The following is a 13,732-nucleotide window of genomic DNA, read 5'->3' as shown; positions in this document are numbered from 1 at the left end:
TTGATTGGTTTTGTGCTGCTGCATCTGTTTGCCCACCAGCAGTGACTCTTCTTTCAGCTGTATTAGGACATGCCCTGCTCCCAAGCAGCCTGGGACCATGAATCAGCAAGGCAGGGAGGGACTTCCAAGTCCCTTTAGGTGTGTTATTGCCAAGGAAAAATGCTGCAAGGGAACAGCTACTCACAGCCTCTCCAGGGGCTCCAACTTCTCCTCGGGCTCCTTTCTGCCCCTTTGTCCCCTGTGCAGTAAGAAAAGAAGTACCAGCTGATTAGAGATGGGATGGGAATGCCTGCCAGACAAATAGACTTCAGGATGCCTGAACATGTACTCAGCTAATCAATTCGCAGAGGAGTTCAACAGCTGAGGAAATGGCTCCCAGTTCTCTATGCAGCAAGAAAATGAAATATAAAAATAAAACCCTGAGACATAAGAAGAATTACTAATGACTGATCAGCTCAGAGGCTATTTCACTGTACTGCATGTTGGAACTTGCAGACATTCATCTAGGGGAAGCTGCTTCCTATCCTCAGGCCAACCTGATGCTTCCATCCTAGCTGAACTCTGATGGTCTCCTTGCAAAGGGGAAGTTTTGCCTGCAGTTCTCAAATACTAATAATCATTTAGAAATGGTCAAAATAGATTACAGTGCAGTGAGTTTGCTGTGGTCCTACATAATACTTAGTTCTTTCATTAGGATTTTGGCATGACAGAGTGGAGTCTATCCATTGATCTGGTCCCCCTTTCAGCAAATGTTACTTGAAAGTTATACGGTATTACGTTTGTTCTTGTTTTTTTGTGTGACTGTTTTCATGATGCTAAGACTGCTATTAAGCAGTATTTGCTGATTATCCCCAACTAATAGATGTGACTTGAATGCAACACAAATGAAGACAGAATAAATACCCTTCTATGTTTATATGGAGACATACCTCAGTGGTACATGGAAATAATGTGCATGAGCCAGAAATTTTTCAGAAGATAATTAAAATTATAAATCCATTTAACATGAGCAATAATGCTGTCAGGGTTAAGTGAGCTGGGGTTGAGTCTGAATGCTCTGCAACATTTTGTTAATGTATTGCAGTAACTTATCTGTGAGACCTGTGCTTTGGTGGCACAAATACCAGGTGCCCTTGTGAAGGAGCCTAAAGTTGGAAGAAGACCCTCAGATGACACTGGTCTTTCCTCAGATATCACATATTTCTGCTTTGAATCTCCTCATATTGTCCAACATGAGCAAATACCTGTACAGTAGTCCCTGTACTTAGAACGATGTAGGAGAAATGGGATGGTGGTGTACAGGGAAGGAATTATTCACAGTGAGATGCACCATGAAGTCAACCCTCTCTGATCATACCAAAGATTTGCTTTAAGTTATGCTCTTCTTACCTGGAGTCCTACAGCTCCTGGGACACCCTGTTCACCTGGGATCCCTGGTAATCCCTGCAAAAACAGAGGCACAGGCAGAGGAGCTGAAGGAAACAGTTCAACTCTTCCCTTCATCAAAAGATGTTATTCCTCCCTCACACTGAGAGAAGAGAGAGTGTTTTTTATGCAGGCTGGGACTGCACAGCTCTCTACCTCTCCTGAGAGCCCCTTCCAGAACAGAAGCAGAGCCAAATATAAATGGAGTAGCCAACTGCACTATTTAGACTCTTCTTCCATACTCTTCTTCTTCTAGCCATAGGGTACAGAGCTAAAAAATTAGGTGCTTAATTTCATGTAATCTGTCTTCCTGTGTAGCCAACACCAAACAACCCTGTGGCTATTTTTGATAAGAGAAGATTCTGACTATGGAAAGAGCATGTCCCACACTCTCTCTCCAAAAGAGGCAGCTCTCATGTCTTCTTACTAGAATTTAAAACTAACTTAAGAAACGCTTAGCTGTACTTACAGGTTCTCCACTTGTTCCCCGATCTCCTTTCTCCCCTTTTGGTCCTGGTTCACCCTGATAAAAAACAAGACAAATAAAATCAGAAGACACCCTAGTCTTGTTTTGTAAGAGACTCATTTGATCAGATTTGATTTGATCTATTTCTGGCATTGAGCATCTTCCTCAAAGGACTTTGGAGATTTTGTCTAGACTTCTAGGATTAGTATAATACTAATTGCAAAAATATTCAGTTTTAAAAGAGAAGAGTTTTCCTTCATTGAGAAAAGTAGTTAAAGAATTTGCTGTCCTCAAATTTGATCAGTACTTCTCCACTTTATTAATAGGCCAGGTGACACATCCAACAGCAAAAGCACCAGGGCCACTGCATTGCATTGTCTCTCTGTGAGACCAAAAGCCTAAAGCTATCCTACAGCATGGAAAGCATCTTACATACAAACAGATTGTTATTTCACCTTTAAGACTGAAGGAATTTTGAGCACTTCCTGAGATGTGTATTACACAGCTTTTCCAAATCTCTAGTTCTGCCAATAATTCCACACATTTGTGCAACTGACCCTCGCTCCTGCAATGCCAATTCACTATATCATGCGCTACCATTAATAACTAGTAGGTGTAATTTATCCTTGTTCTTCCTCATTGAAGATGCTTTCAGACAGGTGTTCATCAGCTCTCTGTTGAGTTCTATAATAATCATAATCAGTAAGCCCAGATTTCTGCTTTCTATAAGTTGAATGGAACAGCACAATAATGAAACTAGCCAGAGAAAACCTGATGCTACTTGCATACCCACATTTGCTTACTTATAAGATCATATGTGTTCAGGCAAAAGCAATCATCATTTATTTATTAATTATCATATGAGGTGTTTCAATTATGCAATCAAAAAACAGGAAGAACAGCAGCAAATTAAGCTCCCCCAGCAGACACACGAGGAATAATGATCAGTAGAAATGCAGAACCCACAAGCAAATCAGTCTGTGTTTTATTCACATCTGCTATTTGCCGATCATTTCTGCAACACCTGGGAATCCAAAGTCTGTTTGCAAATGGTTCTCTATCAGACAAAATAAAAGTAGTAGCATAAATACTGCTTATGTCTGTTTTTATTATGCATTATGAATAAATATTATGCTTTGTAAGAAATAATTTGAAGAATTTCACTTTACAATCAGCACCCGGTGAGACCAACTTCCAATCAGGCAGTCCCTGATGCCACCTACTGGCCCCCTGAAGGATAGTGCAATCGCATGAAGCACTTAAGAGATCCTTTATCACAAACCTGCTCAGTTGTGCCTGGAATTTGTTTTGTGCAAGAGGGAAGAGCAAAAAGGCACAGGCAAATGGTAATAAATCTGTAGATAAGGATGGTATATAAATGGAAATAAGGACATGTGTTATTAGGGAGAACAAGACTGCAAAAGAGAAGAAGCAACTCAAGAGGTAAAAAGAGGATTTTTTAAAATACTTTTAAAATACTTTTTCTACATTTCCCCCAATATTTGACTTGTCATTGACATGTCAATGCAAAATTGGCAAAATTCCAGACTGATGTCTTTGCACAGCCACAATCCTTTGATTTCCTATCCTACCTGTAAGTCCTTCCCAAATTTGCCGAATCCATAACTGCCCACAGAGACCATTAAGTCTTCCCACCAGTGCTGCACACTGCAGACACCTCTGCCCCTGGCAGCTGGACTTAATCAGCTGCCACCTACTTCTTTCCTATAGCTCAATGAACAGAAATGCAATGGTGACAACTAACAGCTGCTACCAAGCTGGGCAAGATCTGTGCTCACAGCCTTCCTGACCTCCTCTCTTGGCAGTGTCCTCCTGTAGTTTCAATTAACGCATTCATCATTTTTGTGCCATTTAGAGGAAAGGAAACAGTGGGGGCTCAGCAGTAACCAGCTGCAGTGGGAGGTGGAAGGCAAGGTGAGGAGCCATCTCCTGTTTTGCTCCTTTCTAACCATAATACCTGACCTTCACTGCGATTCTCACACACCTCATCTCCAAGAAGTACTCAACACTCTGAATTCGCTGGTCTGAATATACATGGCAGAAACCTTTCTACTGCTCTGCTGGGTCATCAAATTTCTGCAGAGCCCACAGCACAAGCTGCACCAAAAGCACACAACTGAGCTGTGGTGATTGACAAAGAAGAGCTCAGAGTCACTTGGTTAGAGGTTTCCCATTTCTGACAATTACTGTGGTGTGTTTTAAGTAAAATTGATTTAAGCTAATAAAACAGAGTAATGGAGGTGCTGTCTTTTATTCACAATGTTTTTCTCTTCTCTGTCTATGTAAGTCACTGTCTGTTCTTATACACCACATAATCAGTGGAAAGCAGCAGCAAGAATTTGGAGATTGCATTACAATTTTCAGCACCCTGCTAGTGCTGCAGTCTCTAGAACATAATCAATGACAATCTCCTAAGGCATATCACCACCTTCTGGCACCTTGATTTCTAAAGCTGCAAATTAAAGGTAACATCCCTTTCTCCTCCCAAAATTTGCAATGCTATATGCAGTTCTGTGCAATGGTGAATACCATTACCATTAACTTGCACATGGAGAAATCCCACTGATCTGACCTGCTGACACACTTCAGGCCTTTTAGTCTTCACAGTCTTGCAGCTCATTTACAAGAGCAGTGCACTCAAAACTAAAGAGAAAACTCCTGTGACTGCAGCACTACAAAGACCATGTAAGTTGTCATTATTCTGCATATTTCACAGAATCATTAAAGTTGGAAAGAACCACTAAGATCATTCGGTCCAACTGTCCACTTATCACCACAATGCTCATTAACCATGTCCCTCAGTGCCGTGCTTTTTGAACACCTCCAGGGATTGTGACTCCATCAACTTCCCTGGGCAACCTGTTCCAATACCTCACCACTCTTTCAGAGAATAAATTTTTCCTCATACCCAATCTGAACTTCCTCTGGTGCAACTTAAGGCTATTATCTCTCATCCTGTCACTAGTTACCTAGGAGAAGAGGCCAACCCCCACCTTGCTACATCCTCCTTTCAGAGAGTTGTAGAAAGTGGTAAGGTCTCCCCTGCAGCCTTATTTCCTTTGTATATATAGCAGCAATCTATGAGCTAAGGTGAAGAAAGAACCAAAGAAATTGTCACCAATTCCAGCACTACCTCACGTTCCCATTTCCTCCATCTCTGAAAAACTTGTCATGCACTTTCTTTTTTTAATGCCACATTTGCAGCCTACTTCTGCCATTTACATGCCCTAAAGCCTCCTGATCCTTAACAAGCTTATCTGCATACCAAAGGTATGATCTTAAGTAATGCCTGTTAATTCCCATTATGTACTCTACAGTGTATTCCTCATTTAAACAGTGGACAGAAGAAGCTAGTTTGGATGCTGGTGTAATCAGGGCAGCTGTGGGCTTCTCATCACTGCTGGTTAACAGGGTGATGTTGCACAGAACCACACCCAAACTGACCTCCTAATAAAAGCATTTAAATAACATTGGAATTACCAAGGTACTCTAACAGACCTTGGAGACTTAGAGAGAACAAGGTAGAGACCATTTTTATTAGAGACATTACTTACAGGAATCCTAGGGTGTGGGGTGAAGAAGGCTGTCTGGAAAAGAAACAAAAGCATTAAAAGAAACACTGTCTATTTTCCTGGAAACGCAAAAACTTTTGTATTCTCCTTGTCATTATAGATAATTCATTCCATGTAACCATTAGAGGGTTTATAAATGAGCAACTCACTGTAACATCTTCAGTATCATTAAACTTTTTAACTCCAAGGCTGAGCTCTCTGTTTTGTACCACTTATAAGATACCCCAGCATAACTGGTTGTCTTATGACATTAGTCATCCTGAAGGAATGGTCAAATATAAAAGGATTGCAATCAATAGAGAGAAGCAGCATCTATTATCAAAATTGACAAAATCTGGGAAAAAAAAAGAAGTCCTTAAAGAAATGAGAATGTGCTGAAATTGTTAGCTATCCTTACAGATGAAATGAAAACTAATTTTCCCTACAAACACTGAAAGGTTGAGCTGTCAGGCATATTTTTCACACCTATCCTTAGGATATTGTATTTATAAGCTTTATTTTCCAAGCTTTCCATCAAGAGAGGTTTATTCTCAGTCACAATCTTCTCCCATGATCGTATTAAGTACCCCTGGTCACAGACTAACGAGGCCCAGCTGAACGCAAGGAAGAAATCATAATACCTCCTCCACTGCTGTATGAAACTTTACAGCTGCTGGATTCTCTCCAACAGATTCTGATTAAAGTTCTCCTTATGATCTGTGAATGAGGCAGCTGCAACCAGCTGTGGTGAGTAAAGCTGAAAAGTGGGTATTTGACACTTTCCAAAGGATCTGTAACAGGGATTAGCCTTTCTGTTGCAGTGAGAAGCCTGTTCCTAGTGCTTGCTCCAAACTGCTTACTCAGATTTTGCTGGAGGGAACTGTGAGGCTCTCTGAGTGCCTGGAGTTAATTCCATAGTAATTACACTTGTACATCTGAAAGGAATTGTTCAGGCTCATTTAAGAAACAATAAGTTGATGTTTTCACGTGGTTTGTTTGTTTCTGTTCTAGATCCAGTTCTGAACCCAAATACCTATCAATTTCTGTTAGGAGAGTCTTTCTGAGCTTTCAGCATAGCATGGCACTGTGTACAGCAAAGGCTACAGCACTGCTCTTCCAACCCGTAAGTTACTGTCAGCGAGAAGTGAAGCCCACTGCTCTTCTTGGAAGAAGAGGAATTGCTCACCACAAGAGTAAAGCTGTTGTTCATAGATATCTTCTCTTAGTGAACCAGTTTTACCACGAGGTCTCAGGTGGGAAAAGCTAAATCACCTAGAAAATCAGTACAAATATACTCTTCATCTTCACCCTGATGATATTCATCATCAGTTCCTACAGCTGCTAAACATATCAGAAGTTCAATTTAAGTGCTACCATGAAACAAGTGCACAGAAAAGAGCTGTTTGTGAAGAAATAGAAAAGTGCTTAACCTCTAAAAATTGTACAAAAGACCAATGCAACTTCATAGAGCTTCTTTCAAACCAAAAGAGATGGTCTAAGAGTAAGTCCTAATGTTTCAGCAGAGAGGCACAGATCTTGTAAAGTTTTGTTTCTGAGGCACTTATGTGGCAGAAGTATGACGATGCCTAGACTGTTTTTGCAGCACATCTTACTTACTGTTCCAGGTGTGCCTGGTGGGCCAGGGGAACCTGTGTCACCCTAGAGAGAGAAGAATAAAATAAGGTGAGAAAATAACAGTCAACATTTATCATTCAGAAAATACAACATTGTCCGATGAAATGTAATCCTAGGGCAACTGTAGAATTGGCATAGAGCTTAATTTGCATTTTGGCTGAAGCCTGTCAGAGTTCTTGATAGGAAAGCATGTTTTTGCTAAAACTGTTAAAAGGGTAAAAGTAAAGCCACCACCTTTGGGTCTTTCCTAAGTGGCTGTTAGGGCCCACCTCAGCGCCTGTGGACCCAGTCTGGAGGACATGGCCTCCGTTTTCCCCTTTCCATGCGCACCACATTTACAAGTCTCCTGAGTGGACCAATATGGACTCACCACTTGCCTGATATGCTGGCCAAGGCCCAAGGTTTCCATCACTTGCCAATTGGTCCACCTTGGTTTGCTAACAAATGCACATGCACACCCCATGCACACTAGCTTTGAGGAAGATACAGACATGGTCAACCAGTAGCCAGCACCAGGCATATGGGCTGTAACATGTGGTTCTGCTCTACCCAGTGGTGCAAAGCCTCATCCGTACCTCACTCACACCAGTCTCATCCTAGTAGACGGTGGGAGAACACAACATTCCCATACCAATGGCAGAGAACATCATAGAATTATTAAGGTTGGAAAAGACAACCATGAAAATTTAGCTCAGCCTAGCCCAACCATCATGTCCATTAAACTATGTCCATAAGTGTCACATCTACAAGTTTCCTGAAAACCCTCAGGGATGGTGACTCAACCACCTCCCTGGGCAGCCTGGTCCAATACCTTACTACTCTCTGAGAAGACATTTTCCTGATATCCAGCCTGAAAGTAATAGAAGATTTCAGCATCACAGACTGGAGGTGTCCACTTCCCCAGCCTGACTCCCATAGCTGGCACCCACTCCACTCATAGTGATCCACTTCTACCTTTTGGTTCCTCCTATTCCCCCTTTCCCCTGTATCGGTTTGAGACCATATGGGGTTGAACTCTGTAGCTCCCTCCCCACAGCCCTGTTAATCTTCTCAGTTGGAAAGTTCAGTTAATTTTTCTGTAAGTGGCACATGCAGTTAGTAAGAATGGGAGATGCTTCTGGTCAAGCTTCAAAATCATCAGTCACATAACCCTGCTGGAACAGACACTGCTACATTTTTATAAGTTCTTCTCCATTAGTGTGACTGAAGTGTCTTGGTTCCCAACCCTGCCTCCCTTATTACCTCTGGTTGCACTGAAGAAGTTCCTTGACTGGGTACCCTTAAAGGAGCAGACACTCTCCTACAACATACACTTAAAAAATCTTCTTTTGCATATTGAAAAAATCCTGTGTTTTTCATCAAAAATATAACTTCCTCATTCCAATTCTCCCCGTAATTTTTGAGTCAAAATCTATAGGGTTGCTGGAGTATCTCATGAGAATCGTAGTCCAAGTATCTTAGCTGTCACTGGTCTTTCTTCTGGCTGTGCTCCATGGACAGCTTTAGTCCCCCTGACAATTGAAAGCCAACAGCTATGAAAAACACTAGTTAACCTCCCAGAGACAGGAACTTCATGCGCTTTATTGGAAATGTCATTTGACCGCCCATAATAGAAGTGCCACTGCCACAGATGGTCAAATTTGCTATTAAATTGAAGGCTGCTGTATCCTAGAAGAAAAATAAGGAGGCACATATTTCCCTATGGCTGAGACAACTATGCCAAGTCATAGTTATCTGCAGGGTCAATGCTTCAGTTTCACTTTAGCAAAGATTTGGTAAACATCGTCTCTTTCTAGTCCTCCTATTTTAACTATAGCAATGTTATGATGACAGAAGCATAAACCATTCCTTACTGTCCTATCACACTGTTGGCAGGCACAGAAATGTTCTTTTATTTCAGGCTTGTTTCTATCAGCCACTGCTAGAACAAAGAAAAATCTTCTCTCAATTAAATAAACTGATCTTAGATTCCATCAACAGCTTACTATTTCTTGTGTTATTCAATACATGTATCTCCCACACACACAGTTTCTTCTGCTGCATCTTTGTAAGGATTATCTCAGAGACTCCAAATCTGTAATCCACACAAGATTATCTTCTCTATCTCTTGTCTCTAAGCCCTTTTCTCTTTTCTTATGTAATGGCAGGTATTAACAGGACAAGGGGAAATAGTTTTAAGCTGGAAGAGGGTAGAATTAGACTAGATACCAGGAAGAAATTCTTTACTGTGATGGTGGTGAGACACTGGAACATGTTGCCCAGTGAGGCTGTGAATGTGCCCTCCTTGGAAGCATTCAAGGCCAGTCTGGATGGGGCTTTGAGCAACCTGGTCTAGAGGGAGGTGTCCCTGCTTATAGCAGGGGGTTGGAACTAGATAATCTTAAAGGTCCCATCCAACCCAAACCATTCTGTGATTCTGTGATTCTATAAAGAGGAGCATGCTTATTTAATGACTCACCTTTTCTCCCCTTTCCCCTTTCAGTCCTGGGAGACCATCTTTTCCCTTTCCTCCCTAAAAACAGGAAAAGGAAAGTAGGAAGTATGCACAATTTGATTTGATTTAATCAGTTTCATTTAACACTTGCAGTTGACCTTATCTGTCCTTCAGGATGAAGTGTAAGCAATTAAAAGGGTAAATAATATATTTGAAATGGCTTCACAAAATTCACAGTCTTTTCAAAAGCCAAATAATAGTAACCAATTTCATGGAAAGGAAAGCACCAATCCTGAATCAATTTGCACATACGTCTTGTTGACTGATGCAGTAACAAAGCTCAGAATGTTCCAGCTGAACAAGAGAAGCAAAACACACTTAAGACTTATAGGGGACACTCATTCTACCAATTTGTTTATGCTGAAAGATTTCTGAGTCATCCACTCACTGGTGCCTACCTTCTTAATCACCTAGGAAACCTGGTGGCCTGAATAGGAGATGCTTAATAAGGATGATCTGAATATTCCTCGAAGTGCATACGCAAATGTATATATTCAGTATTAAAATAGGAGATAGCTGACCTACATTTATATGATTTCATACACAGAGAGAATATATTATCTCTCTCTCTATATATATATAGACTACACTTTGATGTAAATGTAATACAGCAAATTAAACAGGAAAACTTCAGTTGATTGTAAATTTTTCTTGCTCACATTCAAGCACATAGTTAGCTATCAGAACTAATGGCCTCACTGACCACAGCCAAATTTACTGCCATGTCCAACTATTTTCCAGTGTGTAGGTGCCTGTGAAGGTCTGCAGTTGGCCAGGACCTGGGTGGAAATTAAGTCATTAGATAAAAATTCAACCATCTGTAATGTTCTCCAGCACTTGTCGCTTAGTGACAAGAGAAATTTGGGATTTTAGTAGTTTTTATTTTTTTAATGTTCTTAAGTCATGTAGATACATTTGAAAGTGAGGCTTAAAGGGTCCTGTGCTTCTTCTACTGCCTAACTAGGAGTATGACACCAGTCAAAATCTTCTGTGTTCAAGATAGATATAGTTTATTAACATCTCCGCTGCAGTTAGCTATGGTCACGAGGCAATGAAGTACCTCTTGGAAGGGCTACTTGGTGGTCTTCCTAGATGTCGATCAACTGTTCATCACAACAAGATCACCATGAGAAAATATTATCTAGGGACACTTGAGATAAGTCCTCCTGGCACCAAATGGACAAATAAAATCAAGTTATGGCTCAAAGATTCACCTGGTCTCCTTTTTCTCCTCTCAGTCCAGGTAAACCTTGAAGACCAGGAAGACCCGCTTCACCCTGAAAGTGAGAGAAAATCATGTGTGAAATCCAGGAACTTTCATCAAGCATGGCTTCTATTAAAGAACTTCACTAGTTTCAAATGCAATTAAGAATGAAAGAGAAGACTGGTGGGTCAACTCTTCACTCTTTCATGTCAGATTAAAAGCACATCAAGTCTGACTCGCAGGGTAGATTAATCTAGCCAGGGTCCTTGTGCTAGGAAGGATGAATCCTTGATTTAGCTGTCTAATGGCTGATACTAGATGGTGAATTGTTAAGCATTCATAATGTCTGCAGATGTTTTCTTCCTGATACCTACTTACACCATGATATATGTAGGCTATACTGTAGGCCAGAACCTGCCCTATTTTTCGCGTGTGATTGATTCTACATGCAGCTTGCTGAGAGAGAGAACAGGATCTTGTTTAATTATCAGATAATTTCTTTTTCTAGGGAAATCATTACTTAAAACAGCAGCTAAAACCTCTTTTCTTTACTTTTTTTTTTTTTCTTTTCTCTTTGTATTGATAAGTGATATCATAAAATTTAGGACATATTTTCTTTGTACTGTTCCATAATAGCACCAAGCAAGCAAACAAAAAAGAGCACCTAAAAAAATAAATCTGTTATTTTCATCATTGAGGATCTGGTATACTCTAGCAATGCAAACACAATACTATTAATCTGAATAGAAAAGATGTTACCTGATAAGCAAGTCTAGAATTTTCTCAATACATCTCATGTTTCCATTTGTTTCTGTTTCACACTCACTTTTCAGTTTCTGCTCTCTGGAGTAATTGTAATCTCTGTGTTATGTGGTTTGTTATAAATATAACTAAAATTCTCAAATTTAGCTCCAGACTGAACCAGATTGTCACCTGAAAATAATCATATGGTGCATCATATATCGTTACCCTGCTACCCACATTTGCAGTGCAATATCTCAAATGATCTCAGTCATGGACAGGACCCAACTGCAATATGTGGTGTATGAATATGAACTAAGAATTGCTAATCCTGAATTTAAAAAGATTAATCCTTTATGGCAAGAGTCTAAGCATTATTATGGTGTAGATGCAATGAATGCAAAGAAATCAGGTCAGGAAAAAGATATTTTGCTAACCAAGAATAGCTGGAAACATCAGGATGATGTTTAATGAAGTTTGAAAGATGGTGATGTTTGGCGACAAGACAGAGTGATGATTTTGAGAGCCAATGCAGTATCCTCAGTGATGATGAAATCCCAGAGATTGTAAGAAAGATGAACATAGGGCATAAAGCTAAAAGAGGGAAAAAAGAAGGATTTGGAGGGGTGATTTACTCGGCACCTGGCATGATGGCTGCAGATGGAAGTAGCCTGTCTCTGAGGGGGAAGAAGATCTTAGACAAGGATCTTAGCCGAGAAACTGGTGGGACTCACTGAAAGTTTTTGAACTATGTATGAAGGGGGAAGGGAACACAACAAGGGCCGCTGGGTTGAGAAGGTTTTTCGAGGGCTTGTACCAAAATTAATGGGCAAAGACAGTGGAGTAGAAAGGGATGGACTAGGGCACGGAGATGCTGGGGATGCTGCCATTCTAGGGAATCCTAGATCCTATATAAAGGCGGTGAGATGGAAAGCCCAGCTGAAGTGCCTTTATACCAATGCACACAGCCTGGGAAATAAGCAGGATGAGTTGGTGACGAGTGGTGTCCCCCAGGGCTCAGTACTGGGACTGACACTCTTTAATGACATTGACAGTGGGGTTGAGTGCATCCTCAGCAAGTTTGCTGATGACACCAAGCTGTGGGGTGCAGGTGATACACCAGAGGCACAGGATGTCATCCAAAGGGACCTAGACAGACTTGAACAGTGAGCCCAGGTGAACCTCATGAAATTCAACAAATCCAAGTGCAAGATGTTGTACGTAGGTTGAGGCAACCCTCATAACCAATAAAAGCTGGAGGATGAAAGGATTGGGTGCAGTCCTGCTGAAAAAGTCCTGGGGGTACTGGTGGATGCAGAGCTGGATATGAGCAAGCAATGTGCCCTTGCAGCCTAGAAGGCCAACCGTGTCCTGGGCTTTATCAAAAGAAACATGGCCAGCAGGTTGAGGGATATGATCCTGCCCCTCTACTCTGCGCTGGTGAGACCTCACCTGCATCCTAATGTGGAGTCCTCAATACAGGAGTGACGTGGAACTGTTGGAGTGTGTTCAGATGAAGGCCACAAAAATTATCCAAGGGATGGAACATCTATCCTACGAGGACAGGCTGAGAGAGCTGGGGCTGTTCAGCCTGGAGAAGAGGTGACCTGATAGCAGCCTTTCAGTATCTAAAGAGGAGCTACAGGAAAGAAGGGGACAGACTCTTTATCAAAGTCTGTGCTGATAGAACAAAGGGAAATGTCTTCAAGTGTAAAGAGGGTACATTTAGATTGGATTTAAGGAAAAAGTCTTTTACAGTGAGGTTGGTGAGGCACTGGCACAGGTTGCCAAAAGATATCGCTGATGCCCCATCCCTGGAGACCTTCAAGGCAAGCTTGATAAGGCCCTGGGCAACCCGATCTAGCTGTGCATGTCCATGTTCATTGCAGGGGAGTTGGACTACATGGCCTTTAAAGGCCCCTTCCAACTCTAAGGATTCTATGATTCTATGAGCTCAAAGACAGGAAGGTAAGATAAAGCTGCCAATACGGATCTGTTAAAAACTCATCACATCAAATTCACCCAATTTCTTCTAACTAAGCAGACAAGAAGACTAAGCAGACATCACATTTTTGTGATGTATCTTGACACTAGTAAGATGTCTGACACAAGACAACATGATGCGCTCATTAGCAAAGTACAGAAACACAGTGTACAAGAAGGCTCTCTGGAGGGTGGTGCAGAACTGATTAAAA

General features: G+C 41.2%; 1 protein-coding gene across 3 annotated transcripts in view; it reads right to left on the bottom strand.

The window, feature by feature from the left end:
• Positions 1-13,732, bottom strand: part of COL22A1 (collagen type XXII alpha 1 chain) — a 226,658-nt gene that overhangs the window by 52,554 nt on the left and 160,372 nt on the right. For all 3 annotated transcript variants that reach the window (XM_048938956.1, XM_048938958.1, XM_048938957.1), the window contains 7 exons: positions 10,807-10,869; positions 9,557-9,610; positions 7,081-7,122; positions 5,467-5,499; positions 1,895-1,948; positions 1,390-1,443; positions 185-238 (listed from right to left, as the gene is read on the bottom strand). In XM_048938956.1, coding sequence (XP_048794913.1) covers positions 185-238; positions 1,390-1,443; positions 1,895-1,948; positions 5,467-5,499; positions 7,081-7,122; positions 9,557-9,610; positions 10,807-10,869 — 354 coding nt within the window. The remainder of the gene's footprint in view (positions 1-184; positions 239-1,389; positions 1,444-1,894; positions 1,949-5,466; positions 5,500-7,080; positions 7,123-9,556; positions 9,611-10,806; positions 10,870-13,732) is intronic.

Source organism: Lagopus muta, chromosome 3 (genome assembly GCF_023343835.1).
Source record: "Lagopus muta isolate bLagMut1 chromosome 3, bLagMut1 primary, whole genome shotgun sequence".
NCBI classification, from domain to species: Eukaryota; Metazoa; Chordata; class Aves; order Galliformes; family Phasianidae; genus Lagopus; species Lagopus muta.
The sequence above is the reverse complement of the archived record's forward strand: the minus strand, read 5'-3'. Positions and strand labels throughout refer to the sequence as shown.